Source organism: Ruditapes philippinarum, unplaced genomic scaffold, assembly GCF_026571515.1.
Source record: "Ruditapes philippinarum isolate M1 unplaced genomic scaffold, ASM2657151v2 ctg4649_1_1_1_1, whole genome shotgun sequence".
NCBI lineage: Eukaryota > Metazoa > Mollusca > Bivalvia > Venerida > Veneridae > Ruditapes > Ruditapes philippinarum.
In genome coordinates this window covers 1-27500 of record NW_026862636.1, presented here as the reverse complement: position 1 = coordinate 27500, position 27500 = coordinate 1, and the positions used below count along the sequence as shown (strand labels likewise).

At 34.1% G+C, this 27500-nt stretch overlaps 3 protein-coding genes across 6 annotated transcripts in view; 2 read left to right on the top strand and 1 right to left on the bottom strand.

Annotated features, from left to right (window-relative positions):
• The window catches only part of LOC132719666 (uncharacterized), a 6384-nt gene extending 1698 nt beyond the window's left edge, over positions 1 to 4686 (bottom strand). The window contains exons 1-2 of one of the 3 annotated variants that reach the window (XM_060703472.1): positions 4559 to 4686; positions 1 to 1779 (exon numbers count right to left, since the gene is read on the bottom strand). The exon at positions 1 to 1779 is cut by the window's left edge and continues 1698 nt beyond it. In XM_060703472.1, coding sequence (XP_060559455.1) covers positions 630 to 1544 — 915 coding nt within the window. In that variant the 5' untranslated portion in view covers positions 1545 to 1779; positions 4559 to 4686 and the 3' untranslated portion in view covers positions 1 to 629. Of the gene's footprint in view, positions 1780 to 3042; positions 3076 to 4558 lie in introns of those variants that run through there. The other 2 variants (XM_060703473.1, XM_060703474.1) reach the window with 2 other exon arrangements.
• Positions 4687 to 7841: 3155 nt separating this feature from the next.
• Positions 7842 to 27085, top strand: LOC132719665 (uncharacterized). Its single transcript, XM_060703471.1, has 4 exons — positions 7842 to 7992; positions 8419 to 8575; positions 14701 to 15219; positions 16533 to 27085. Exons 1-4 carry the CDS (start codon positions 7897 to 7899, stop codon positions 17378 to 17380), a joined length of 1620 nt encoding a protein of 539 aa, XP_060559454.1. The 5' UTR covers positions 7842 to 7896; the 3' UTR covers positions 17381 to 27085.
• LOC132719663 (uncharacterized) lies at positions 10946 to 13724 on the top strand. 2 transcript variants are annotated; one of them, XM_060703470.1, is made up of 4 exons: positions 10946 to 11967; positions 12114 to 12173; positions 12611 to 12794; positions 13023 to 13724. In XM_060703470.1, the coding sequence occupies exons 1-4, from the start codon at positions 11935 to 11937 to the stop codon at positions 13052 to 13054; spliced, it is 309 nt and encodes a 102-aa protein (XP_060559453.1). In that variant the 5' UTR covers positions 10946 to 11934; the 3' UTR covers positions 13055 to 13724. The 2 variants fall into 2 exon arrangements, with proteins under 2 accessions (XP_060559453.1, XP_060559452.1); XM_060703469.1 differs by having other exon boundaries at positions 11242 to 11565.
• Positions 27086 to 27500: the final 415 nt, after the last annotated feature.

Below are 27500 nucleotides of genomic sequence, written 5' to 3'. Positions count from 1 at the left end.
AAATGAGCAGATATGTTGCGCCTTAAAATCAGCTGGCTGCCAATCCTGTTCCAGCTATTTAATGTTACTTGTACCAAAGTTTTTTAACTATTGATAGGCTAGGATAGAGGATATCAAATAAGTGTAAGTTCATAACTGAATTTATTGAACAAGTTGTATAAAATTATATAACGCGAGCCTCTGGCAAGCATAACATTACGTTATTCAAAAAGTATAATGGAAATGATGCCACGTCAAAATATACTGTTTTTATAAAACGGAAAAATTGGTACAGGTATGCAATAAAAAAATTTGCTGTTCACTAAGGAAATTCCCCTTGTGTGCTTGTATTTACAAGTTATATTTGAGAGAATATGCAGCAGGAAGCTGCAGGATGAGTACAAAAATGTAGCCTGATTATACAGCAGCAACTAATCCTGCACAGTGGCTAGTGAATATAATACTGATAGGGGCAAGAAACTTGCATATATATCAAGAAAAACTGTTTTCAAACTTAAGTCTTACAACTCCATTAAAATGAAGCATTGAGGTGACCATAATAGCTGTATATCAAAGAAAAAATACTTTATACTGTATATATAAACAAGAGCTCAATGCATGTCTAAGGCACAATACTGTCACATTTATGGTCATTGAGTCTTCATTTCATCAAGGGCAGTCACTTCCGCATCCACCATATCCTCCCTGTCCAGCTCTTCCCTTCGCTTCTCGTACAAATCATGGAACACAAGAAAAATAACAATCAGATTCTTGACCGGGAATATCGAGATTTCCTTACTCAAAAGATGCCAGAGGAGAAATCGAATAATCAGTAACGGTAAATTCACTAAGAACACTAGTAACATTTTATGAAGCATCATGATTTCTCGTGGAGTATGTTTATGTCCATAATGAGTTCGGCTTAAAGTCATCAAAGGTAATGTTGGTAGAACTAAGTTAACGCATGCTATGACTATAATAGCCGTATCCATATGAGGTGGGAAGTCTATTATTGCCTCCCCATCAAACAAAACATCCAGAGCATCTACCGAGTCTAACACATCAAAAACAACTGTACCAGTCAACTCAGCAATGATATGTTTCCTGTCAGATTTCACTTCAGCGTCATGATGACACAATAGTAGTAGCATGAAGATAAATGCGGCCAAAGCTATGCTAAATTTCAGCGTGTTCGGACCGAAAAAATCCTCCTCTTTCAAATGAAATGCAAAATCTTTAAAAATGATTGCCACTCTTGTGGCAAGAAACACACTGTAAACAAACCAGGCTAAGTAACCCAGAGGCAGGGCACCAGTCTGTATAGGTACGTTTCTGACAACTGCATCCTTAGCAAGCTTTAAATGCCTATAGGATATTATAAATGCTGTTATAAAGACAAGTATGATGGCAATATCAGCTACTATCCAAGACACCCAGTCAATGTCCTTGTGAATGACTAGGTAGTAATCAAGTACTGCTCCCTGGAGGACAATGAGCACTAGGCAAAGTATCCTAGTGGGGATTTGGTACATGGAATTGCACATTTTCAAGCACACGTTGGCCATGATTGTCACTTACTTTGAATGTTAAACACACTATAATGAGCTATCAATATGTTTTACCATTCATTTAACTAGTCACCGTTACTGAATTTGGTACGCTTTCTGAAATTTTATCGCCATTTTCTTTTACATCTCTTTTTAACAATCAATCCCATATTCATCTGAGTCATTACAACAAGGAAAAGCAAGGTATGTAGTCTTTCTCTGTATTTTGGGCTCAAACTGTTGCTGTCACTGTCTGAAATAAAGTGAAAATAATTATCATTAATTACAATTCATTCATACTTCTGTCCATGAAATGCAGTACTACTATAAATGCCAATTTGCCATATATAGACTTTAAGGATGAACATCTTTTTAAACAAAAAATGGACTAATTATATTTCTCTATTAGGCAATGTTTCAAAGTAAAAATTATGCAAACTGAGTGAAGTAATTTTTTTAATAAGAGCTGTTGATAGGACAGCATGCTCAACTATTCTCAGTGCTCTACAGTAAAACAAGACCCTAAGTGGTCACAAACGGGTCTAAAAAACATCAGCATAATTGTTTACAGTTAGTGTATAGAAGTAAAATTTGAAGTTTTCACGAGATAACTGTGACCAGCAGTTGTCATGTTTCACTTGACACCCCCATTTATCACACCAGTGAACATGTTGTGAGTAAAACAGCTTGATGCACTGGTAGAACTACTATATAAATGTCAGCTTTAAAACCAGATTACTGATATTTATATGTTCTCTTTTTTTTTTTTGTCCCTTTTTATTGACATAATTTTCTGTGATATATACTGTGCAGCAATCAATTACAGGATAAAAGAATAATTACCAAGCGCACAACTGTTCTACCCACAACCAACCTGTCTACTTGCAACCAGTTAACGGGTCACGGTGTGTATAAATTTAGTAAATATTTGCAAAATAAAACGTTGCAACGGTTTAAAATTACAGCATCATAAACATAACAAAAACTTTACTTTTATATTTTTTCTGTAAACAAAACATGTTTAAATCGTCTAGTTTCATATAAGTGCATGAGCCTGTGGTGAAATTTTATCTTTTGACAACATTTTATTTCAAAGTGCCCAAACAAGGTCTTAACTCATACTGATTGTATTCACTTGAAACATGATTCATTAAAAAAAAACAAAAAAAACAATTTGTCACTTTCCAAAACCCATAACTCTGGCCATGGACTCAGTTTAATATATCTGTGCTCTGGCATGGATTTTGAATTAAATGAGGCGTATAAAAACTCTATTATGATCCTGAAAGGAAGTATCAAGTTTCAATTGGGTACTTTCAGTTTTTTTGAAGACTGACACTGATATTGCATGCAAAACTTAAACCTGATTCCACCATGGCATAGAACTGACTGAACTGTTGAATGAATCAATGTCAATGATAGACACTGATAGATACCGTTACGACTGTATCATTGTACGGTTGTGTAGCTATGACAAGTAGATTCTGCACAGATATTGTATTAAAACAAGACTAACCGTAGGCGTAGACAAAACTAAAGTAAAAAGGAAGTATTAACCCATTACTTCATATACACGCCTTTTAACGCCTTTTTCACCCCCCCCCCCCTTTTTGTTGTCTCAAATGATGAAAAAATGCCTTATTTAGGCCCCAAACACTTGTTTTTGTTTGAGAAATGTTGTTAAAAAAAGTGACCTCTTTTTCGGCGCGGCCCCCCAACCAAAAGATGCATCAGGGGGTTGCCAGAAGGGGGATGTGCCCCCTTCTGTTTGGGGGGTTTGAAGGGGGGCGGAGTCCCCCTCATCGCCAAGAAAATTTTGGACTTGTGAGAGGCTGTAAATGACCCCAGATTGATCATAAGGTAACGTGTAACCAACGCTGAAAAGCATTTGACTCTATCTCAATCCATTGAGAAGTTGCAGCACTTTGAAATCAATTTTGATGGAAAAAATCAACGCAAAATAGTGATTTTTGGCAATTTTGAGATGTCCCCTCGTTGCCATGGTAACAGAAAATTTAAGCCTGAGCATGTTGTTGCAAGGGCAATGGTCCAGTAAACATTTGTGCCAAGTTTGATTAGTGTTGAAGCAGTTTTTATAGTATTATAGCAATTTGAACTTGTAACGGGAGACTTTTCAATGAAAACAGCCATTTTTCACAAAATGCTCATGAAGCAATGGGTTAATGAAAAAAATCAAAAAATCTACAAAACAACAATTTTTCTTCAAATTTATATGACAGGCCATGTTTAAACATGAAAAAACGCGATTTAGGGTAATTTCAAGTATTTTCATCATTTTCTGTTAACCCATTACTTCATATACACGCCTTTTAACGCCTTTTTCACCCCCCCCCCTTTTTGTTGTCTCAAATGATGAAAAAATGCCTTATTTAGGCCCCAAACACTTGTTTTTGTTTGAGAAATGTTGTTAAAAAAAGTGACCTCTTTTTCGGCGCGGCCCCCCAACCAAAAGATACATCAGGGGGTTGCCAGAAGGGGGATGTGCCCCCTTCTGTTTGGGGGGTTTGAAGGGGGGCGGAGTCCCCCTCATCGCCAAGAAAATTTTGGACTTGTGAGAGGCTGTAAATGACCCCAGATTGATCATAAGGTAACGTGTAACCAACGCTGAAAAGCATTTGACTCTATCTCAATCCATTGAGAAGTTGCAGCACTTTGAAATCAATTTTGATGGAAAAAATCAACGCAAAATAGTGATTTTTGGCAATTTTGAGATGTCCCCTCGTTGCCATGGTAACAGAAAATTTAAGCCTGAGCATGTTGTTGCAAGGGCAATGGTCCAGTCAACATTTGTGCCAAGTTTGATTAGTGTTGAAGCAGTTTTTATAGTATTATAGCAATTTGAACTTGTAACGGGAGACTTTTCAATGAAAACAGCCATTTTTCACAAAATGCTCATGAAGCAATGGGTTAAGTTTATCAGTTTCGTCCGAAATTGATCAATGTCCGAAATTATTAGACTAGATTAATTTTTAAAGCTTATAGAGAATAAAAAGATCGTCAAAAACTTGGACCTTAGACTACTGTCGGCTCAGTTGAGTTCACAATATAGTATAACAGAATGCACCAATTCGAAACAATAAAGTGCGCCAAAGAATTGAAATGTATTAAAATCGTAAATCTTGCACGCCGTGATTATTACCATCCAATTAACCCAATTAACATAGCACCGGTTATTGTTGTTTCGATAAATCATTAATTTGAAAGACAATAGATAAAAGTTACTTATATCTTACAGGTTTTGAGATATTGAAGACGAATATATTTCTCAAAAAGCTCTTGTAAGATTATAAATATTCCATATTTCCGGATGATATATTTTCGGATGTCTAAAAAATTCTGATCAGGACCAGGGCAGGGACACAGGCGGCAGTATCAGTGTTTGGACACCCCACCCCTATCTGCCCCTGGACCCCTACTACAACCCTGAAAAAAAAATTCAACACTCTAAGGCTTACTATAAGGTACCAAATACAAAACCACCGATGAAATTATATAAAAAAAAAAAAAAATTCCACTATCAAAATTATAGTTATAACTATAATAGTGGAAAAAATTTTTTTTATATAATTTCATCGGTGGTTTTGTATTTGGTACCTAAAAGTGGGGTGTCCAAACACTGATACTGCCGCCTGTGCTTACTGTCACTTTTGTGAGAATTATTTCCACTTTTTCATGTTTATATAACATGTATAACACATAATTTTCCAAGTCCTTAAAAAATATGTTACATATACATTAAAAAATATGTTACATATACAAAGTATAAAACCAAATAGGTTAAATAAATTCTTTATGATCCAATTAATTGCGCCAACACCTATCAGCATACATTTCATTCAGTTTTCAAAGGAAATTTCAAAGTATAATGTTCAATGTCAAAGTATTCATGCCAGAAACAGAATATTAAATCCAAATATATAAAATAAAGGTACTGGCGCAATAATTTTGAGCAAAATGAAGATGTTGGACACATTTCTGTTAAGAATTTTACATTGCAACATATTTTTAAGGACTTCAAAAATTATGTGTCATATAAACATGAAAAAGGGGAAATAATTCTCACAAAAGTGACAGTAACCAATTATTTTTCTTTCTGTTTATGTCTTATATTATGCTCAATAAACAAACAAAGTTTAAAAGAAATATCTTTATTATTTTTCTAGAAATATGATTTTTTATGTCATAAGCCCGATCGGGCATTTTCACAAGCCTGCTCAAAGGGGTCCGACACACTTGGGTGTGTTCATACATAGTTTAATTAACTTACACAAGCAGTTTGAGAAAAAATATTGGGACAAAAATATTATAGTCTCTATATAAATTTTTTGTCCCAATATAATTTCTCAAATTGCTTGTGTAAGTTAATTACACTATATATTAACACACTTAAGTGTGTCGGACCCCTTTGCTTCAACTCATTATGTTTGCCCATTAACTGATTAATAGTAGTAGTGAGATTGCTTTTATTTGTTTATACTTCACTTAAAAGTAAGAAAACCAAGGAGGGCAGGAAATGGGTCAATTTTTAGCTCGACTATTTTATTCTGATAATAGAGCTAACCTACACACTAGGGAATCTGTAGCTTAAGGTCTTCAGCGTACCCGTTTATATACTATGACATGACATGAACAGTCATCATCATTAACCCATTACCAGATATATACGCCTTTCTACGCCTTTTTGCTTTCTCAAATGGTGAAAAAATGCCTCATTTGGGGGGTTTGAAGGGGGGCGGAGTCCCCCTCATCGCCAAGAAAATTTTGGACTTGTGGGAGGCTAAAAATAGCCCCAGGTCGATCATAAGGTAAAGTGTAACCAATGCTGAAAAGCCTTTGACTCTATCTCAGTCCATTGAGAAGTGGCAGCACTTTGAAATCAATTTTGATGGAAAAAATCAACACAAAATAGTGATTTTTGGCAATTTTGAGATGTCCCCTAGTTGCCATGGTAACAGGAAATTTCAGACTGAGCATGTTGTTACAAAGGCAATGGTCCAGTCAACATTTATGCCAAGTTTGATTAGTATTGAAGCAGTTTTTATAGTTTTATAGCAACTTGAACTTGTAACGGGAGACTTTTCAATGAAAACAGCCATTTTTCACAAAATGCTCATGGGGTACTAATGGGTTAATGTAGCATCAGATGAAAAACAAAAATATCAAAAAGCTGCTTATAAAGTTTTGGAAGCCAGAACTAGGGAATCTGCATCAGACAAATGTTTAAATTTTTTGTACTGTTGCTGTGCTGGTCCTCATATATGTACAGTAAACGTAATTACTAGGGAATCTTCATCAGAATAGTGATCAAGTTTTAACAAGGTTTTCCAAGGGAAAAGTCTGTTTATTAGATTGAGGTATGTCGGCAAGCAGACTGGCTGGCGTAAACAATTTCTTCTTTGCGCAACTCCTCCTACATTTCTCAAGGGATTTTGATGAAACTTTCACAGAAGCTTTGTCATCAATTGGAGTGACATATATTGTCACGGTTTTGAGATTTGATAATGTTATGGCCCTTTGCTTTTGTTCCTTATATAGAATGTAAAGTGAACAAATTCTTATTTGCACAACTCCTTCCACATTTCTCAAACTATTTTGACAAAACTTTCACAGAAGCTTTGTCATCAAATGCCCTTCGGCATATCGTCGGGGTTTTGTGATTTGATAAATTTTTTTTATATGGAATATAAATTGAACATTTGACCTTATCATGGCCCTTTGCTTTTTTTCTTATATGGAATATAGTTATAGTGAACAATGTTTTCTATGCAAAAAGCTTCAGTGAAATGTTTTTGCTGAAACCTGGTTTCATCACATTGCGATGTTTCTTGTTGTACTTTTGCTGTGCTGGTCCTTATATATGTACTGTAAACGTAATTTTGTTTTCAGCCTCCAGTTGCTTAAGCCATATTGTCAAAATGGCACTGCTGAGGCTTTTAGCAGAGACTATTTTTTGCAGGTTTAGGCTTGATAGAATTTAAATCTCAGTTCAGTCTGTAGTCTGTTTTTAATGTTCTATGTAAATGTTGAGACCCGTCATCGTGGTTAAAATAGGTTATGTGATAAATAAATATAAGTGTATGATAATCAAAATGAAAGGATTATATAAAATGACATGATATGAAGATACATGTATATAATATAAATGCAATAGATGCATTATATTATTAAAAGTATATATATATAGAGAATATATATAAAGGACAAACAACCCTGTGACCTTTCTACAATCTAATATCTATAGAAAGATTAAAATTTAATCATTTATTGTTGTTTAATTAATATTTTATAAAATTTAATTCTTTGTCAATTTATTTTTTCACAGGATTTTTCTCCGTATCCTATAAAAAAAATGGGGGACATAGATTCATGTCTTGATGCATTTAAACATTTGCCATACTTTAAACCACTGTATACAACCATACTAAGGCAGCAGATGCAGTATTTGGTAAGTCCTCACTATCATTATATACTGTTTTACAAATAAATCATATAACATTATAACCTGGCTTACATAAATAGACAGAGACTCTCTCGACTCTATTTTTTGATTTCAGAGATAAGTCCGAGATAAGATATTTTTCAATTTTACAAACTGATACTGATTTTATTTCCCTCTTTAGAGATTTAATTTCTCCACTTCTTCAATTCAAATTTTCTCCTAAAAATACCGGTATGAGAGAGAAAAAAAGATTTGGAAAACAAAATAAAATGTAAATCTACTGGAAAATTTTATAACGATATAAAAATTGTTCTTAATTCAAAACAATTAATTAACCATCAGCTGTAGAACATGTACAGTGTAGGTAATGGAAGTAATTCATACAGGTGAACATCTAGTAGTTTATTATAAAGTCTAACCTAATTCTTGTAGACAGAGCAGCTATCATTACATGCTGGGGAAGAATCTCTGGTTCTCACTACAAACATTTCTGCTGGAACAATTTCCAGTCTCACTTCAACGTTTGGGACTGGTTTCCTTGACCATAGGTCAGAGTTAAAAAAGCAGTTCACCCAACACTGTGCCAAAAGTGAGTACAATTAATTTATTGTTTGTTTGTCAAGTTAATAATAACGAATCAAGGTTCAATATCAATACTGAAAACATGATGATTTTGATTTAGGGAAAACATAATTGAGAGACCACAATACACAAGTTGAATTGGGAGTATTAGTTTGCACATTTTCTCAATTTTTTTATGATTGTGACTAAAAATAATAATGATATGTTTTTGGCTATATTCTTTGCATATGTTTCTGAGAAAAGTTTTTCAGATAAAAATGTATTCTTTTGTCCCTTGCAAGATCATTTTCAAAACACAATTACATGTATTGAAAATAAAGGAAACTATTTGGAAACTTTCACAGAAGAAAATTTGAGTTACTATTAGCTTTGAGAATGTTCCTTGTAATAGCTATCCCCCATCCCCTGCATAACATTCTTTTAAAAAAAATAATAAGATAACCAGTGTATTGTATTACTTGGATACGTACAAGTAGCATAGGACACTGTATTTTACTGTTAACTATATGTCTGCATTGAATTTCATTGATAAATTAATTATATTTTGTGTGAAGCAGACAAATTTATGAAAAACATTGCATTTTTTGTTGAACTAGATAAATTAATTTCAACTTAAACATATAGTATAACTACATATTACAAAATATTCCAAATGTATCACTTATAGATTTGAGTCTATAATATTGTTGAAGTATGTGATTGATTGTAAATTGTCTCAAATGTATGCTGGAAAATGAATTATATAAAAATCAACAGTTTTGAAAAAAGAAAGAGTAGAAAAAAACAGCTAGAATATACCAGTTAAAATGATTGAATTAGAAATTCAAAAAGAAGTACATTAAGATATTCTATTTAGAAGAAAAATTCAGGATGATCTCATCTATGAGAAATTAAGTGATATCCCGTCCCTAGATTTGCCACTACTTGCCAGCTATTTCCACTGAAAAGGGTGGCATTAAGTGTAAAAAAGGTGGCATTAACTGGAAAATGACAAAATTCCACTCTTTTTCCACTGTAGTGGCAAAATTGCCACCAAATGCCACTATCCTTTGGTGGAAATTTGAACATAGACTTTTTTATGGTGGCAAAAGGGTGGAAATAGGTGAAAAATGAAACTTAGTTTATTTTGAAGGTGGAAAATGAGTGGCTTTTAGTGGAAAAGTGAAACTCTAACTATTTTCTGGGTGGCAAAATAGTGGAAAAAAACTTAGAAAATTTTGTGAATAACTTTTAGTCGAAAAGTGAAACTCTTAACTATTTTCTGGGTTGTATAAAAATTGGTGGAAAAAACTGAGAAATCTAATAATTGTGCATTGCAGGGTTTAAGATTTATTTATGTCAAAGCTCCAAACTGAAATAAATCTGTTTATAGTTTGTACTCTACCAAAGCATCAAGTGAACTTTTTATCAAAAATATAATTTATTGAAGTTGAACAGTTAGAAAATTTTATCAGAAACTCATATTTCTTAAACATACTAGAATGCCATGAACACAATTCTGATACAAAGTCACTGCCTCACAGTAACGGTATGATAATTCCAGCTGTAAAGTAGCAGGAAAAGACACAGAAATTGGACGTAAAATCACTTTTCCAGGCGTTAAACACATATAATTATGATCAGGAAAAATTAGAAAAGTATGGGGTAACTTAACTTCCCATTTTTTTATGGCAGTACTTTTCTTTAGGGATGTAAAATTTGACTTTCAAGTCAAAATGTTTATGTTCCATTCTATGCTTGTAAAATAAAATTACGGCTTTTAAAGTGTACTTTGTTCTTTAGTTATAATCTGTACATTAAATAGTTGAAATGTTCTTCTATGCCCAGAAAATGCATATCTTTGCATAAAGTTTGTTGCTTCTTCTATGATATTTAATGTCAATCTTGAATAAAGTTTGACTTTTGTCTTTTCTTCTAATTGACATAATAAATTGTCTCTTCATAATTACTTTAAACTGATATCTGGTGAGTACTAACACTTTTCATGTAATGCTAACAATAATTAAAGTGAAAAATGCAAAGGGCAATAACTTCAAAAGTATGCAAAGAGTTATGGTTCTTAAACACAGCACATTACTTAAAAAGATCTATATCTGTGAAGTTTTTAATTAATATCTCCAGTACTTTTTAAGCTTAATGATCAAGACAAAAATTAAGCATAGAGAAGTAAAAAATGGCAATAAACCCCAAATCATGCAATAAAAAGTTATGGTTCCTTGGCATTGTAACTTCTCATAAATGAGATTTAGTTATATGTGGAGTTTAAAATTATTGTCTCTAACATCTTTTGTGCTATGCTTTCAGAGGCTTTAAATCTATTGTAAAAATTAATGTGTGAAAAGTAAATAAGTCATAATGTGTGATAAATTTCTTACAATCAGGATAATTAACTACTAGCTAGTAAATACTGCATCCTCTAAGATTTAACAACACAGCATACATCTCAGATCTGATAAAACTACTGCCCTCTTATCTAGTAATCTATGAATGGGGGTTAATAGTTTACTCATGCTGACCAGAATGTTCCATTTGATTATTTTGGGAGAGGCAACATTATACATGTTTTTATGTAGAATTTGTCTTAAAATAGCATGCTAAATTATCTTTCAAAAGCTTATTTCTACTCAATCTATTTAGGTATTAGATATAGTTATATATTCAAATGAATGTAAAAAATAAAATGATGGGTGCTATGGTTTTTGGAAAATCCCTCACAATTTAAAATTATAATGGACTGTCCATGCAGTTACACCATTGTAAAGTTTGAATTCAAAGGAATTGAGGTCAGCTTAAGCTTGCAAACACAAAGGAAATTATTGATATTGTAGCAATTCTGGAGATATTTTGTTTAAAATGTAAGGGTGCATATTTTTGATTTCTCAAAGAAAACATTTAAAGTCTTATTAGTGTGGTAAATAGAAATGAGAAGTTTTAACTGAAGTGTGAATGTGTAGACAAGAAGATAAACAGCAGAATCATTCCCAGTCAAAGTTTCAGGTAAACAACTTTTACATACAATAATTATTGTTATTTATGCAGAAACTGTTTAGTTTTTTGACAGTAAAAATATGAAGTGGTATTGTATAAAATTGTGTTTTATATTTGTTTTGTTTGTAACTTGACTAAAAAGAAAGCTGCATATACAATGTACATATAAAGAATGTAGGAATATAAAGAATGTAGGAAGATCTTCATCATTTCTTAAATACAATATGTAAGAAATTTTAAGTTTGAGAAAAAAATTATAGAAATTAATCAGTAAGTACAATATCATTATGTACAATATTACATCAATCAAACTATAGATAACCTGAGGTACCTATTACTACAACTTTCATGCTATAAACAATTTTCCTTGTGTGTCACATGTGGAGCAGATTAACAGTAACTGATTTATTAGTAAGTTTCATTCCTTCATTGTTGTAATTCAGCTTTCATGGTGCAGTAGATATATAATCATAACTAGACAGTCTAGAGTAACATGCTATTAGGAGAATGACAGTTCATAACAGAAACAGCATTAAATAAGAATTATTATTTTGCAGACACAAAGCAATGAGGAGCAGCCTGGAGCAACACATTTGATCTTCAGTGGCTTTACAAAGGTATCTTGTTAATTCGAAGTTATTTTAGAATTAATAGGAAAGAAGTGTCACAGTACCCAATAAGACACTTTTCAGTTCTTGATAAATATAGCTATTAGTCACTATTTACAAACCTACTTTAATTCAAACTCTTTATGACACTTTAATTTGCATTTACATTTTGTTTTACAAATTTTAGAGTTTTTGTACATTTTAGCTTGAAAATTTTATCAAATATTTATCCTGATGAAGGTGCGTTAAGAACTGAAACTGGAAGATTATTAATTACTCAACCTGCACTGGTGTTGATGTGTTGTATTTCTTTCTTATTTTAAAATTTTAGAGTTGTATACATATACCAAGGTCTTATAAAAGTGTTTCATTTTCTATCTTTACATATTAGATATTGATAATCATTTTCTGTCTTTACTTTATGGATATTGATAATTATATTTTAGGACCAAGTGATGGCAGAACTGAAGCCATATGCCTCAAAAGAGAAAGGTACAGCAAAGCTCTTCAGAATGCTATTCAATATAGAAGAGATTAAAGGCCTCTCATTGTTTGGTATGAGGAAAGGGAACAGAGAGTCTGACGCCAGACCTTCTTGTGCAGACAAGGCAAAACTTAAGTTCTTGGAAGGTAACTAATGAACTGAATGAAAATATCATTTTTGATTCTGCGTATATTTTCTGCCTTGGAGTAAATAAGAAAAGTCTGATTCTTCCACGTCTGCAGTGCTGTTTTTTAAAGTGTTTTAATCATATCTATGCACTCAAATTGAATATAGAAATACCCAATATTCATATAAAAATGTAAGCTTATGTTTTTAATTATTGTATTAATCATTCATAATTTTTTTTGTTTTAGATTGTGCGCTCGAAAAGTTGCCGACAACCTAAAGGACTGAACTCAAACCGTCCAGGAATAGCAAGATAAACTGAAGAAAATAAATGGACTAATGTTTTGCTATTTTTTGAGACAATATATAATTTCTTATGGAAACATTAAAAAGGATTATTTTTAAAATTTGTTTGTTTCCAATTTAGGGTACAGGGTGACTTTCAAGCAGTTTCCAGCTATTGCCACCCACAGGTGGAAAATTTCTGAAAGGGTGAAAATAGGTGGCATTTAGTGGAAACTGAATTTGCCACTATCTGGTGGCAAAATGGTGGAAAAGTGTCTAAATACTCCACCAATTTTCCACCCTTATGGTGGCAAAAGGTGGAAATAAGTGGCATTTGGTGGAAAATAAGTTTGCCACTCAATGGTGGCATAATGGTGGAAATTTGTCTAAATACTCCACCAATTTTCCACCATTATGGTGGCAATAAGTGGAAACAAGTGGCATCTAGTGGAAAATGAGTTTGCCACCCTAAGGTGGCATAATGGTGGCATTATGGTGAAAGTTTGTCTAAATACTCCACCAATTTTCCACTCATTGGTGGCATTTAGTGTAAAAAAGGTGGAATTAACTGGAAAATTATATAACATCAGTCCTGCTCAAATTTTTCACCATTTTCATGATTTGGGTGGCGTTTTGGTGGCATTATTTGTGGAAAATTGTCTAAATACTCCACCATTGAAAAGGGTGGCATTTTAGTGGCAAATCTAGGGACGGGCTATTTTTTCATGTTCATCTAAAATAAAATACTTTTGCAAATATTGCATTTTAATAAACTGCCTGTAATGTTTAAATAATATTTATCACACACCCATGCCGTTTTTGCGACTCCGTAAATATGGTATTGCACAGCCATGCATATATTTTGACGTGATGTCATTAGCGTTATACAAACATAGTGTAAAGACGCACTAAATGTTAGCGATAAACTATAAACGCGTCAAAGAAAAATGACTCTTATTTCACTTTAAACAGTCTTTAGTTTAGGTATGTGATAAATAGAATATTAAATTTGTGTAAGTTTGTTACTGAATTTATTGAACTCGTTGAATAAAATAATATTATGCTTGCCAGAGGCTCGCATAATATAATTTTATTCAACTTGTGCAATAAATTCAGTATTGAACTTACACTCATTCAATATCCTCTATGTTACTTAAAGTGGCAGTCAGCTTTTCTAAAGGTTTAATATGCTATGTTTAGATAAATTGTTTCATATAGTTGTCAAATCAAAACAGTCAAGGTGGAAAATGAAATTTGCTGTCAATAAAATACATAAACAATAAGGAAACACCTTGATACCTCAAATCTTCCAGTTCACTCTCTATATGTAAATTAGTAAGGTGGACAATTCGTTTCCACATCTTCTTTTTGTAGAAATGAACAGCTCTGAGGATGTTGTTTTGAAGAATGCTTAACAGTGATACCATGCACTTTTCTAAGATATTTATTGAAATAGTTACATGTTATTTGAAACAACACTGAAATGTTTTCCAAATAAAATAAAAGCTGAAGGCTGCTGTAATGAATGTGTTTCTTGTTAAAAATACTACATGACTGTATGTTGCTTGTACAAAATACGGGTACTATACTTTTAAGAAGAACCACACTAATGATTTTTTCATTTTTGAATGTTAATTGCAGATAAACTGACATATGAAAGTTTAAAGTTTGACTCTAGAAGAAGTGTCCATACTGATACTATGTACATACAAGAACAACCGAACATGGCTGTAAAAAGAAAGAGATTAGAGATGGAGAAGAACCAAACAGTTAAAATACCTAACATGGATGATTATCTCAAAGTTAAAGACAAAGATAGAAAAATAAAGACAAATAAACTGATACAGAAGGCTAATATTAGTAACAAAGACAAAATAAATACAACTTCTCATGTTGGAAACTTTGCTAATATTAAAATTGAAAATGTAAGAGATTTACAGCATGGTGAAAGTACAAAGTGTGATGAAGGTGGTCAAACATCAACAGAGGAAACAAATGTTTGTGAAGGAGGGGATGACAGTAATATGTACATCATAAAAAAAGAGCCAGATGATGTTGACTGCTTTGTGATTACTAGAAATACAAAGGATAGTCAGGAACCAGAGTTGGCTAATTCTGTTGACACTGTAGATAATGGTAGCAATAATGTACATGTCTCAGGTAAGACTATGGCCCTATATTTTTACCTTGGTCATTACCGCAAAAGGCAGTTGGAAGTATTTAACAAATACTGTATTCCTAGAAAAGATTTCGCGCATTTTAAGTTAGCGGTTTTCGCGGTAGGCATGATTCCGCGAATCTTTATACCCGCGAATATGTCACTTATAACAAATCCGCGAACATTTCTAGCTTCAACCAAATATAACATAAAAAGTGTAGAATATTTATTATAATCTACTTACACAAAACAACATATAAACACAGGTTTTAGAGAAATGTGTAAAGAATTATTTATGTATGTTATTCATACTAGTTTTCACGTTGAAAAAGAAAATATCAATTATTAGTAATTAACATGCTTATTGACGTTATTTGCTAGTCACGGCGTTGACAAACGCATTTACAGTTTGCGAACATTGAATGACTTGGATTTCATTTGCTTGGAGTAGGTGTAATCCTTTGTTAAAAGTACAATAGCGATCAAGTGCTACATTGATAAACAGCTGTTATGTTGTTAAATGAGAGCGATGTACAGTCCGATAATGTGTAAAAAAAAATACGTATCTACATTTTGGAGATAGAGTCAGTTATTATTCAAATGAGAATAAAAGCTAACTGGTCTGACTAAATCTTACTTAATAACATAATGAAAAAGGTAAGGAAATATGAAAGTGTTGACGGAACAACCGTCCTTGTTCAATTAGTCAATAGATGAAAATGTATCGAGTAACGTTGCGCTTTAGGGGTGACTTGAAATAAAATAATTAAAGCACCCACCAGGCAAGGTCATGCATCAAAAACGTAACCTCCAAAAACTGTAATTTAGGCCGTAGCGACTTAACATTCGCAGAATTCGCGGTTAGTACATATCCGCGAAAGTTTGTCTCCGCGTAAATGCCGACGTTGTGAAAAACGCGAAATATTGTATCCGCGAACATTTCTAGGAATACAGTATATGGATTTTCTTTCTGAGCCTTGGCATAAGGCTATGTTAGGTTTTTGTAAAGAATGTAATATCTCGTGATTCGTGGATGGTGTTCATTTGATTCTGCATATATATCATTTGGGTCATGATCGTAGGTCACTGAGCAATGCTCGTAATTTTAGTGTGGAATTTCATTGAATTCTGTAATTCTTCCTCTATGTGCAATTGGAAAATTCCTGCATGACCCTGTGTTACTTTCAAGTACTGAGCTTTATTGTAACAAGTGATTTCATAATTAAAACATTAAAGTTTTCATTCTTTTTTTATATTTACTGGTAAAGCTTTGAAAGGTAATGCTGATATCTCTACATTTCTTTCTTCATTTCAGATACACCAAGTTCACAAGAGAATTTCACAAATGAGGCAGTTACTTCAGTAACTGAGGAAAACATTTCTGTCAATACATTGAATAATATGACAGATGATGTAATATCAGTACGTGAGTCATATATATCTGAAAAGGAGGCAGGCTCTCTGCCTGAGAAAATCCTCACCGAAACAGATGACAACATGCATGTTATAACAGTTCAGAAATCATATCTAAGTAGTTCTGATGAAGGTTCGTTACCAGGAAAAATGTCAACAGAAACAGGTGGCAGTGACATATGGATTGTTGCTGGTGTAGATAGCGAAGCTAACCTGGTAGAAATGTCAAATTTATCACAAAATCACTTATCTGGCTTGAATAAGCAAACATCCGAGTTATCTTCTGAAATAGGTATTGACAAGACGTTTGAAACAGCCATTAACCAGAATTTTCCATCCACAAGGAGTGGTGGATTTTTGTCTAACATAAATGTTACCCAGGAGTACCAAAGAGGTGCACAGTTTATTGGTAGTCAGTCAACACCTGCTGCACAAGTTCGAAGGTCAACAGATGATACTAAATCACACTATCAGTGTTATTTTTGTCCTCAAAGTTTTACTTCACACTCTTCACAGAAAAGACATGAACGTAGACACACAGGTGAAACCCCCTGGGCATGTGAATTTTGTGATAAACGGTTCTATAGAAAAGATGATCTTCATGTGCATTCCTTAAAGCATGTTGGACAAAAACCGTACATGTGTCCAATCTGCCTGACTGGATATTGTAAGAAAAAATTACTAGAATTACATGTGGCAACACACAAAGATCTGTCAGAAGCAGCTCCTTCTGCTAGTACAAGTGATTAAGTGGACCAGGATTTAAAAAGAGTATAAAGCTATATCTGCATTTTATTATATTGAAAAAGAGTTCTTCCAAAATGCCCAAAGTAAAAGTTATGGTAGGATATTTTATTAAAAGCAGATGATGCATGTAGTAAATCATGGTTGAATTATTAAAATTCTACATGAAATAGCAGCATAATATTTTTATGCCCCCGGGCATATAGTAATTGAACCGTCCGTCTGTCCGGACGAGGTTAACCTAGAACGGCAAGTTGGATTTTTCTTAAGTTCTACCTGTACCAATGGCCTCTAAGTTTACACACTTACTAATCAATACAAAGTACATGATCTGGGCAAGTTACATAACTCTGGCTTTCATATTTACCAAGTTATTGCCCTTTTCAGCACGTAGAAAATGAATAATGGTTAACCTAAAACGGCAAGTTGGAAATATCTTAAGTTCTATCTATACTAATGGCTTTATAACTTCCACACTTTCTTATCAATACAAAGTACATGATATTGTCAAGTTATATAACTGTGTCATCCATATTTTCCAGTTATTTCCCTTTTTAGCTCGACTATTCGATAAGAATAAGTAGAGCTATTGCAGTCACCCGAGCGTCGGCGTCGGCGTAACCACTTACGTTAAAGTTTTTGTAATAGTTCAAATATTTTCAAAGTCCATTGACATATGGCTTTGAAACTTTGCACACTTGTTCAACATCATGACCCCAACCTGTAAACAGGAGGAGGTAACTCTATCAAGCATTTTAACAGAATTATGCCCCTTTTTCGACTTAGAATTTACGTTAAAGTTTTGTAATAGTTCAAATATTTTCAAAGTCCATTGACATATGGCTTTGAAACTTTGCACACTTGTTCACCATCATGACCCCAACCTGTAAACAGGAGGAGGTAACTCTATCAAGCATTTTGACAGAATTATGCCCCTTTTTCGACTTAGAATTTACGTTAAAGTTTTTGTAATAGTTCAAATATTTTCAAAGTCCATTGACATATGGCTTTGAAACTTTGCACACTTGTTCACCATCATGACCCCAACCTGTAAACAGGAGGAGGTAACTCTATCAAGCATTTTGACAGAATTATGCCCCTTTTTCGACTTAGAATTTACGTTAAAGTTTTTGTAATAGTTCAAATATTTTCAAAGTCCATTGACATATGGCTTTGAAACTTTGCACACTTGTTCACCATCATGACCCCAACCTGTAAACAGGAGGAGGTAACTCTATCAAGCATTTTGACAGAATTATGCCCCTTTTTCGACTGAGAATTTACGTTAAAGTTTTTGTAATAGTTCAAATATTTTCAAAAACCATTGACATATGGCTTTGAAACTTTGCACACTTGTTCACCATCATGACCCCAACCTGTAAACAGGAGGAGGTAACTCTATCAAGCATTTTTTTTACTATCAAGCACTAAGAATAGTCGAGCGTTGCTGTCCTACCGACAGCTCTTGTTTCACTTTGAAAATAGGGCCTTGTCTGGTTAACCTATTTCGGCAAGTTGGATTTATCTTAAATTTCTCCTACATTGTAATTGCTTAATTTCTTTAATGATATCTTTCATATTTAGTAGATGGATACCTTTGATGTTCCTCTAATTTTTTGTGGAGTAAGCGGTCTCTAGGGTCAAGGTCAAGGTCACTGGTTTAAAAAGGAAATATAAACATTTTTGCTCATACAGCCTTTATTTTTTAGTTGATGTCTTAGTTTAATACAAACATGCCAAGGGAAGTCCTCCTTCTTTGGGTGTAGTAAGGGGTCGTTTGGGTCAAGGTCAATGTTACCAATGTCAAGGTCACCAATGTTAAAAATAGATTTTTACATTTTTACAGGTGTATTGACCTTATTCTATAGACAGATGATATTTATAATTGATAGAAACATAAACTTTGATGGAGTTAGTGGTCAGTTGGGTCAAGGTCACCAGTGCTAAAAATAGATTTTTACACATTTGCTCATACAGTCTTTATTTATTGACAGATATATTTTATATTTGGTAGGAAGATAACTTGCATGGTATTCATCCTTTTGATGGGGGTAGGGATCAGTGGGTCAAGGTCACTTGTGCTAAAAATAGATTTTTACACTTTTGCCCATACATCTTTTATTTATTGACAGATGTATTTCATATTTGGTAGGAAGATAACTTACATGGTATTCTTCTTTTGGATAGAGTTAGGGGTCAGTTTGGTCAAGGTCACCAGTGCTCAAAATAGATTTTTACACTTTTGCCCATACAGCCTTTATTTAAAAACAGATGTATTTCATATTTGGTAGGAAGATAACTTGCATGAAGTTGAATATTTTTCAACTTCACAAGTCAGAGCAATGACTTGGCAACTTATATTTTTCACAATTACAAAATGCCATGACTTTGTCAAGCTATATAACTTGTGTTTACAATTTTTTGGCAATTTTTCTGTCCATAACTGAGTGAATGGGTAAACATTTTTTGAAATATTGCTACTGACAAGAGTCTGAGCCGGGGCATTTGTGTTTAACAAACACGTTCTTGTTTCCATAATGTTTTGTTTTGTTAACTAATAGAGATATTTTATGTTACAAGAATATATATGTTTAAAGAATCAACCATATGATTCTGGAAAGATATTTTTAAATATAACAATATTTTATTAGATGTAGCTTTATACCCTTTAAAGAAGAGTATTACTTATATAATAACCAGTAATATTTTTATTTTTTATCTTGTACTGTGAAATCAGTGGTTGAGTAGTCTTTTTGAGTTTTGCTGTTGTGTTAGATCTGAAAACAAAGTGTTATATATGAATATGAACTGTTACCTAGATCTCTAAGTGTATACACAAAAAGCTGCCGTAGATCAAAGAAATTTCATTGTACTTTTATAATGTAAAGTGTTCCAGACAATGTATCAGTTTAACTTAGTATATTATAAACTTCATGTATAGCAATGGAAAAGAAAAATTATTGGAATTCCCAAATGTACATAGAAATGCTATAATGAAAGCAGGGTAATCATGATTTATTACTTTTAGTTTTATATTCATGTCAGAAATTTATTACAGAGTTACTGCAACATTTGATTGAACCCTTTTAGTGTTTCAACAAAACAAATTATCTCTGCAGCCAAAAAAGTATCTTACATTTTATGGAAAAAGTACAGAGTTGAAATCTCTTTGTTTTGGGAAAGTTAAACAAATTTAAAATTTTAATACAACCTGTCTTGTACAAAATTTAAAGGAAAATACTGCTTACTGGTTTGAAATGAGACCTAGACTTACAGGTGGTCAGTCATATAGATAAGTAAATATATCCTTGATAGAAAATACAAGTATGAAAATAGAAAATACTGTAAAATATTGTACAAATGTAAGTCACTTGATAGCAATGCTTTTAAAATTTTGGGAGAAAAATTCCATTTTTAAAATATAGCCACTGAAATTTACATGTATAATGTTTTACAAGTCACAAAACAAACTAAGACCAAAAGTGATGAAAAATTATTTCTTATTTTTAGCTCACCTGACCACAAAGTGGTCAAGGTGAGGTATAGTGATGGGGCTATGTCCGGCGTCCGTCTTCGTGCGTCGTCAACAATTGGGTTGTTAACAGTCTAGCAGTCACAGTTTTGATTGGATCATCATCAAACTTTGTCAGAATGTTTGTCTCAATGAAATACAGATCGAGTTCGAAGATGGGTTATCTCGGGTCAAAAACTAGGTCACAGGAGCTAAAAATAGAAAAAGCTTGTTAACACTCTAGAGGCTGCAGTTTTCATCCAAATATTCTGGAAATTTGTCAGGAAGGTTGTTTTAATGATATCTAGGTCAAGTTCGAAGATGGGTCATCTCCGGTCAAAAACTAGGTCACAGGAGCTAAAAATAGAAAAAGCTTGTTAACACTCTAACAATTGGGTTGTTAACAGTCTAGCAGTCACAGTTTTGATTGGATCATCATCAAACTTTGTCAGAATGTTTGTCTCAATGAAATACAGATCGAGTTCGAAGATGGGTTATCTCGGGTCAAAAACTAGGTCACAGGAGCTAAAAATAGAAAAAGCTTGTTAACACTCTAAAGGCTGCAGTTTTCATCCAAATATTCTGGAAATTTGTCAGGAAGGTTGTTTTAATGATATCTAGGTCAAGTTCGAAGATGGGTCATCTCCGGTCAAAAACTAGGTCACAGGAGCTAAAAATAGAAAAAGCTTGTTAACACTCTAACAATTGGGTTGTTAACAGTCTAGCAGTCACAGTTTTGATTGGATCATCATCAAACTTTGTCAGAATGTTTGTCTCAATGAAATACAGATCGAGTTCGAAGATGGGTTATCTCGGGTCAAAAACTAGGTCACAGGAGCTAAAAATAGAAAAAGCTTGTTAACACTCTAGAGGCTGCAGTATTCATCCAAATATTCTTGAAATTTGTCAGGAAGGTTGTTTTAATGATATCTAGGTCAAGTTCGAAGATGGGTCATCTCAGGTCAAAAACTAGGTCACAGGAGCTAAAAATAGAAAAAGCTTGTTAACACTCTAGTGCCTGCAGTTTTCATCCAAATATTCTGGAAATTTGTCAGGAAAGTTGTTTTGATGATTTCTAGATCAAGTTCGAAGATGGGTCATCTCCGGTCAAAAACTAGGTCACAGGAGCTAAAAATAGAAAAAGCTTGTTAACACTCTAGTGGCTGCAGTTTTCATCCAAATATTCTGGAAATTTGTCAGGAAGGTTGTTTTGATGATATCTAAATAAAGGTCGAAGATGGGTCATGTCCGGTCAAAAACTAGGTCAAAGGAGCTAAAAATAGAAAAAGCTTGTTAACACTAGTGGCTGCAGTTTTGATTAAAATATTCTGGAAATTTGTAAGGAAGGTTGTTTTAATGATTTCTAGGTCATGTTCGAAGATGGGTAATGTCTGGTCAAAAACTAGGTCACAGGAGTTTAAAATAGAAAAAGCTTGTTAACACTCTAATGGTTGCAGTTTTCATCCAAACATTCTGGAAATTTGTCAGAAAGGTTGTTTTGATGATTTCTAGGTCAAGTTTGAAGATGGGTCATCTCAGGTCAAAAACTAGGTCACAGGAGCTAAAAATAGAAAAAGCTTGTTAACACTCTAATGGCTGCAGTTTTCATCTAAATATTCTGGAAATTTGTCAAGAAGGTTGTTTTGATGATATCTAAGTCAAGTTGGAAGATGGGTCATCTTCGGTCAAATTCTAGGTGACAGGAGCTAAAAATAGAAAAGCTTGTTAACACATTAGGGGCTGCAGTTTTCATCCAAATATTCTTGAAATTTGTCAGGAAGGTTGTTTTGATGATGTCTAGGTCAAGTTCGAAGATGGGTTATCTCCGGTCAAAAACTAGGTCACAGGAGCTAAAAATAGAAAAAGCTTGTTAACACTCTAGTGGCTGCAGTATTGATTCAAATATTCTGGAAATTTGTCAGGAAGGTTGTTTTGATGATTTCTGGGTCAAGTTCGAAGATGGGTCATCTCAGGTCAAAAACTAGGTCACAGGAGCTAAAAATAGAAAAAGCTTGTTTACACTCTAGTGGCTGCAGTTTTGATTCAAATATTCTGGAAATTTGTCAAGAATGCTGTTTTGATGTTTTCTGGGTCAATTGCTAAGATTGGTCATGTCCGGTCAAAAACTAGGTCACAGGAGCTAAAAATAGAAAAATCTTTTTAACACTCTAGTGGCTGCAGTTTTGATCCAAATTTCCTGGAAATTGGTCAGGAAGGTTGTTTTGATGATTTCTATGTCAAGTTTGAATATGGGTCGTGTCCGGTCAAAAATTAGGTCACATTGCCCAAATATGGAAAAATCTTTATAACACACTAGAGGTCACATGTTTGACTCAGTTGTCATCAAACTTGGTCATGATGCTTGTTTAAGACATTGCTTGGATGCGGTTGTGTCAGGTGAGCGATCCAGGGCCATCATGGCCCTCTTGTTTGTGTGAGTGATGATCATAATCATCTTTTCAAGAAAAAAAAATTAAAGCAAGTATTAAGTGGAAAATGTAGAAAATTGTACCATTTGAACAAAGTTAAAACAAAATGTAAGTTGTAGAACATTTTTGTTATTGTCTGTTTGTTAAAATGTTGTTTATTGTTAGGTTTAATCATATGTGAAAATATTTTATATTGAAAGAATTATTTTCTTTGAATATTGATTGGCGGAACAATTGTTTTAAAGATATAAATATTCATTGAATTTTTACATGTTTCATGTTTTCTTAAATATTGGTTGGTATACAGTTAGTGCAATTTGAAGTCTGATTTTATTTTTACCCTTTAGAGGTGCTATATTTTTACATTATTTTTTTTAATTACCATTTTCTTGTTATTCATGTGCAAATATTTGGTTTCTTTAAAGAAAGGCATTTGATTTCAGTCATTTTTATTTATACCCCCGCACAACGAAGTTGTAAGGGGAATATACTGGAATCAGCTTGTCTGTCCGTCCGTCTCCCCGTCCGGCCGTCCGTCAGTTTGCCTTGTCCACCCAATAACTTAAGATTCCTTTGACCCACAGTCTTCATATTTGGCATGAAGGTTAGTCATGACTAAAAGATGACCCTTATTGATTTTGAGGTAATTGGGTCGAAGGTCAAGGTCACAGGGGCCTTGACTAAAAAAGCTTGTTCGTCCAATAACTTAAGATTCCAGATTCCTTTGACCCATAGTCTTCAAATTTGGCTTGCAGGTTAGTCATGGCTAGAAGATGACCCCTATTGATTTTGAGGTTGCTGGGTCAAAGGTCAAGGTCACAGGGGCATTGAAAAAAAAAAAGCTTGTCCGCCCAATAACTTAAGATTCCTTTGACCCACGGTCATCATATTTGGCATGGAGGTTAGTCATGATTAGTAGATGACCCCTATTGATTTTGAGGTCACTGGGTCAAAGGTCAAGGTCACAGGGACTTTGACTTCAAAAAATTGTCCGCCCAATAACTTAAGAAACCTTTGACACACAGTCTTTATATTTGGTATTGAGGTTGTTTATGACTAGTTTCTTGCATCACAGACTGGAATATCTAGCTGTGGGTAACTGTTTAGCGGAAACTCGGCAGAGCCTCGTTACCGCTGTAAACAGTTACCCTCGAGCTAGATATTACGGTCTGTACCAGCAGCCGGTGTAAGATTCTTATAAGATGACCCCTATTGATTTTTAGTTGACTGTGTCAAAGGTCAAGGTCACAGGGATTATTACTATGATAAGTTTGTCTGCTCAAATGCTTAAGAATGCCTGTCCGCAGTGTATTGATTTTGACATTTTCACATTTGAAGCATGTAGAATACATAACTTGCAATGCACTGGCTTAGTAACCTCAGATTTGGCAGGGAGGTTGTCCTTGAGCTTTAAATGGCCACTGTTGATTCTGAAAGTGGTATGCGGGGGTATTCACGCCATGGCAGTGGCAGTTCTAGTTTATTGTCTGTTAATTATTTAGAGCAAAATGTTCACTTTTTATATGCCCGAAAGAATTTCGGGCATATTATGTTATACCCCCTGGCATCAGTGTCTGTTAATAGCAATTTGGTTTCCGGAGCATAACTTAAGTTCCATTTGGCCCACAGTGTTGAAACTTCATATGATGATTGTCCATATTGGGTTGAAGACCCCTATTGATTTTGGGGTCACATGGTCAATGTCACTATAACCTTAAAACTGAAAACAGTTTCCGGAGCATAACTTAAATTCAATTTGGCCCACAGTGTTCAAACTTCATAGGATGATTGTCCATATTGGGTAGAAGACCCCTATTGATTTTGGGTTACAAAGTCAAAGGTCAAGGCCACTATTTCCTTAAAACTGAAAACAGTTTCCTGAGCATAACTTAAGTTCCATTTGGCCCACAATATTCAAACTTTATAGGAGGATTGTTATTTGAAGGAGGTAATACTTTATTGAATTCCCATGTCTTACAAATGCTTCATCTTTACTTAAAAAAAAATCACATTCGGGCATATAATGCTCCGCCTAGCGGTGCTCTTGTTTTTAATGCATCATTCAATTGTATGTTATTTATTTATTAATAAATGCTGAAAAGCAGCTTTATCTACTTGAATGGTTACACAAAAAATGAGCGTACATGTTATATTTATAAATGTTCTTTGTAACATATTACTACACTGGAATATTTATTGTAATTTGGATAATTTGCCTGAAAAAAAAACCTTGGTGTAGGATATGTTTTTTTGCTCCCCGAAAAATTTCGTGGCATATAGTCGTCGGTTTGTCCATCAATTGCTCCGTACGTCCCAAATTCGTGTCTGGCCCATAACTTTGTTTTTTGAAGTCGGATTTTAAAACTACTTCACAGAAATGATCACCATATTGAGACGACGTGTCCCGCGCAAATTTGGGTTGCTACCTGGAAAGTTAAGGTCATAGCATGACCTTGCAGCAAAATCGTGTACGGTTCATAACTTCATTATTTGAAGTCAGATTTTAAAACTATGTCACAGAAATGATCACCATATTGAGACGACGTGTCATGCGCAAATTTGGGTTGCTACTTTGAAGGTCAAGGTCACAGCATGACCATGAAGCAAAATCGTGTTCGGCCCATAACTTTGTTATTTGAAGTCGGATTTTAAAACTATTTCACAGAAATGATCACCATATTGAGATGACGTGTCGCGAGCACTTTTGGGTCGCTACCTTGAAGGTCAAGGTCACAGCATGACCTTGCAGCAAAATCGTGTCCGGCCCATAACATCGTTACTTGAAGTCGGATTTTAAAACTATTTCACAGAAATGATCACCATATTGAGACAACGTGTCATGCGCAGCATTTGGGTTGCTAATTTGAAGGTCAAGGTCACAGCAGGACCTTGCAGCAAAATCATGTCTGGCCCATAACTTCTTTACTTGATGTTGGATTTAACAACTATTTCACAGAGATGATCACCATATTGAATCGTCTTGTCGCATGCAACATTTGGGTCGCTACCTTGAAGGTCAAGGTCACAGCATGACCTTGCAGCAAAATCGTGTCCAGTCTACAACTGCGTTATTTGACGTCGGATTTTACAACTATTTCACAGAGATGATCACCATATTGAGACAATGTGTCGCGCGCAACATTTGGGTCGCTACCTTGAAGGTCAAGGTCACAGCATGACCTTGCATCAATATCGTGTCCGACCCATAACTTCGTTATTTGAAGTCGGATTTTACAACTATTTCACAAATATGTTCACCATATTGAGACGATGCGTCACGCTCAACATTTGGGTCGTTACTTTGAAGGTCAAGGTCACAGCATGACCTTGCAGCAAAATCGTATCCAGCCCTTAACTTCGTTATTTGAAGATGGATTTTACAACTCCTTCACAGAAATGATCACCATATTGAGACAATGTGTCGCGCAAAAACATTTGGGTGGCTACCTGGAAAGTTAAGGTCACAGCATTTCCTTGCATCAATATCGTGTCCGGCCCATAACTTCGTTATTTGAAGTCAGATTTTACAACTATTTCACAGAAATGATCACCATAATGAGACAATGTGTCGCGCACATTTACACTTGGGTTGTTTTTACACTTTGAACTTTGTCTGTGACATAACTCTGACACTACGAGAGGTATACCTTCCTGTGTCCAAAACCTATTAGGGGAGCATCACCTGGTTCAACCGGCTCTTGTTTATGTTGTGCAATTGTTGTATTTTAAATGCCTCTCAGTCAAACACTGTTAATAAACTAATGAATATAGCTAGCTTTTATGTTGTTGTTTTGGTCATGGAAAGGTTGATGTTTTTATGTCCTGACTGAAGGAATAATTTGTCTGTTTGACAAGTGTAGCTATATATATGAATTGTCAGATCCTTCATTATCCGGTCACAATCTATTTTTGTCAGTTGGTCTGAAAGGAAAATCTAGTGCTTATATTGAAATGTGTTGGTGGGCAGGGAAGTTATGAACAATTTATTCTGTGTGCAACTTCTCCTATATTTATTAAGGTATTTTGATCAAACTTTCACAGAAGCATTGTCACCAAGTGCCCAAGGCCATATTGTAGGTTTTTGCATTTCAAACTTTGTTTTCTTGAATAATGGTTCTTTGTTTTTGTAAAAAGACAGGGAAATACACTTTTTTTGGCAACTAATTTCTCATTGGATTTTGACTAA

What these genes read in the sequence shown, in the direction of transcription:
- LOC132719665 (XM_060703471.1), top strand. Translation starts at nt 7,897, where the DNA reads ATGGGGGACATAGATTCATGTCTTGATGCATTTAAACATTTGCCATAC. An exon ending in GGCAGCAGATGCAGTATTTG is followed by an intron (nt 7,993 to 8,418) that starts GTAAGTCCTCAC and finishes TAATTCTTGTAG; the next exon opens with ACAGAGCAGCTATCATTACA. An exon ending in CACCCAACACTGTGCCAAAA is followed by an intron (nt 8,576 to 14,700) that starts GTGAGTACAATT and finishes TGTTAATTGCAG; the next exon opens with ATAAACTGACATATGAAAGT.
- LOC132719663 (XM_060703469.1), top strand. Translation starts at nt 11,515, where the DNA reads ATGTGTAGACAAGAAGATAAACAGCAGAATCATTCCCAGTCAAAGTTT. An exon ending in ATTCCCAGTCAAAGTTTCAG is followed by an intron (nt 11,566 to 12,113) that starts GTAAACAACTTT and finishes ATTATTTTGCAG; the next exon opens with ACACAAAGCAATGAGGAGCA. An exon ending in TCTTCAGTGGCTTTACAAAG is followed by an intron (nt 12,174 to 12,610) that starts GTATCTTGTTAA and finishes ATTATATTTTAG; the next exon opens with GACCAAGTGATGGCAGAACT.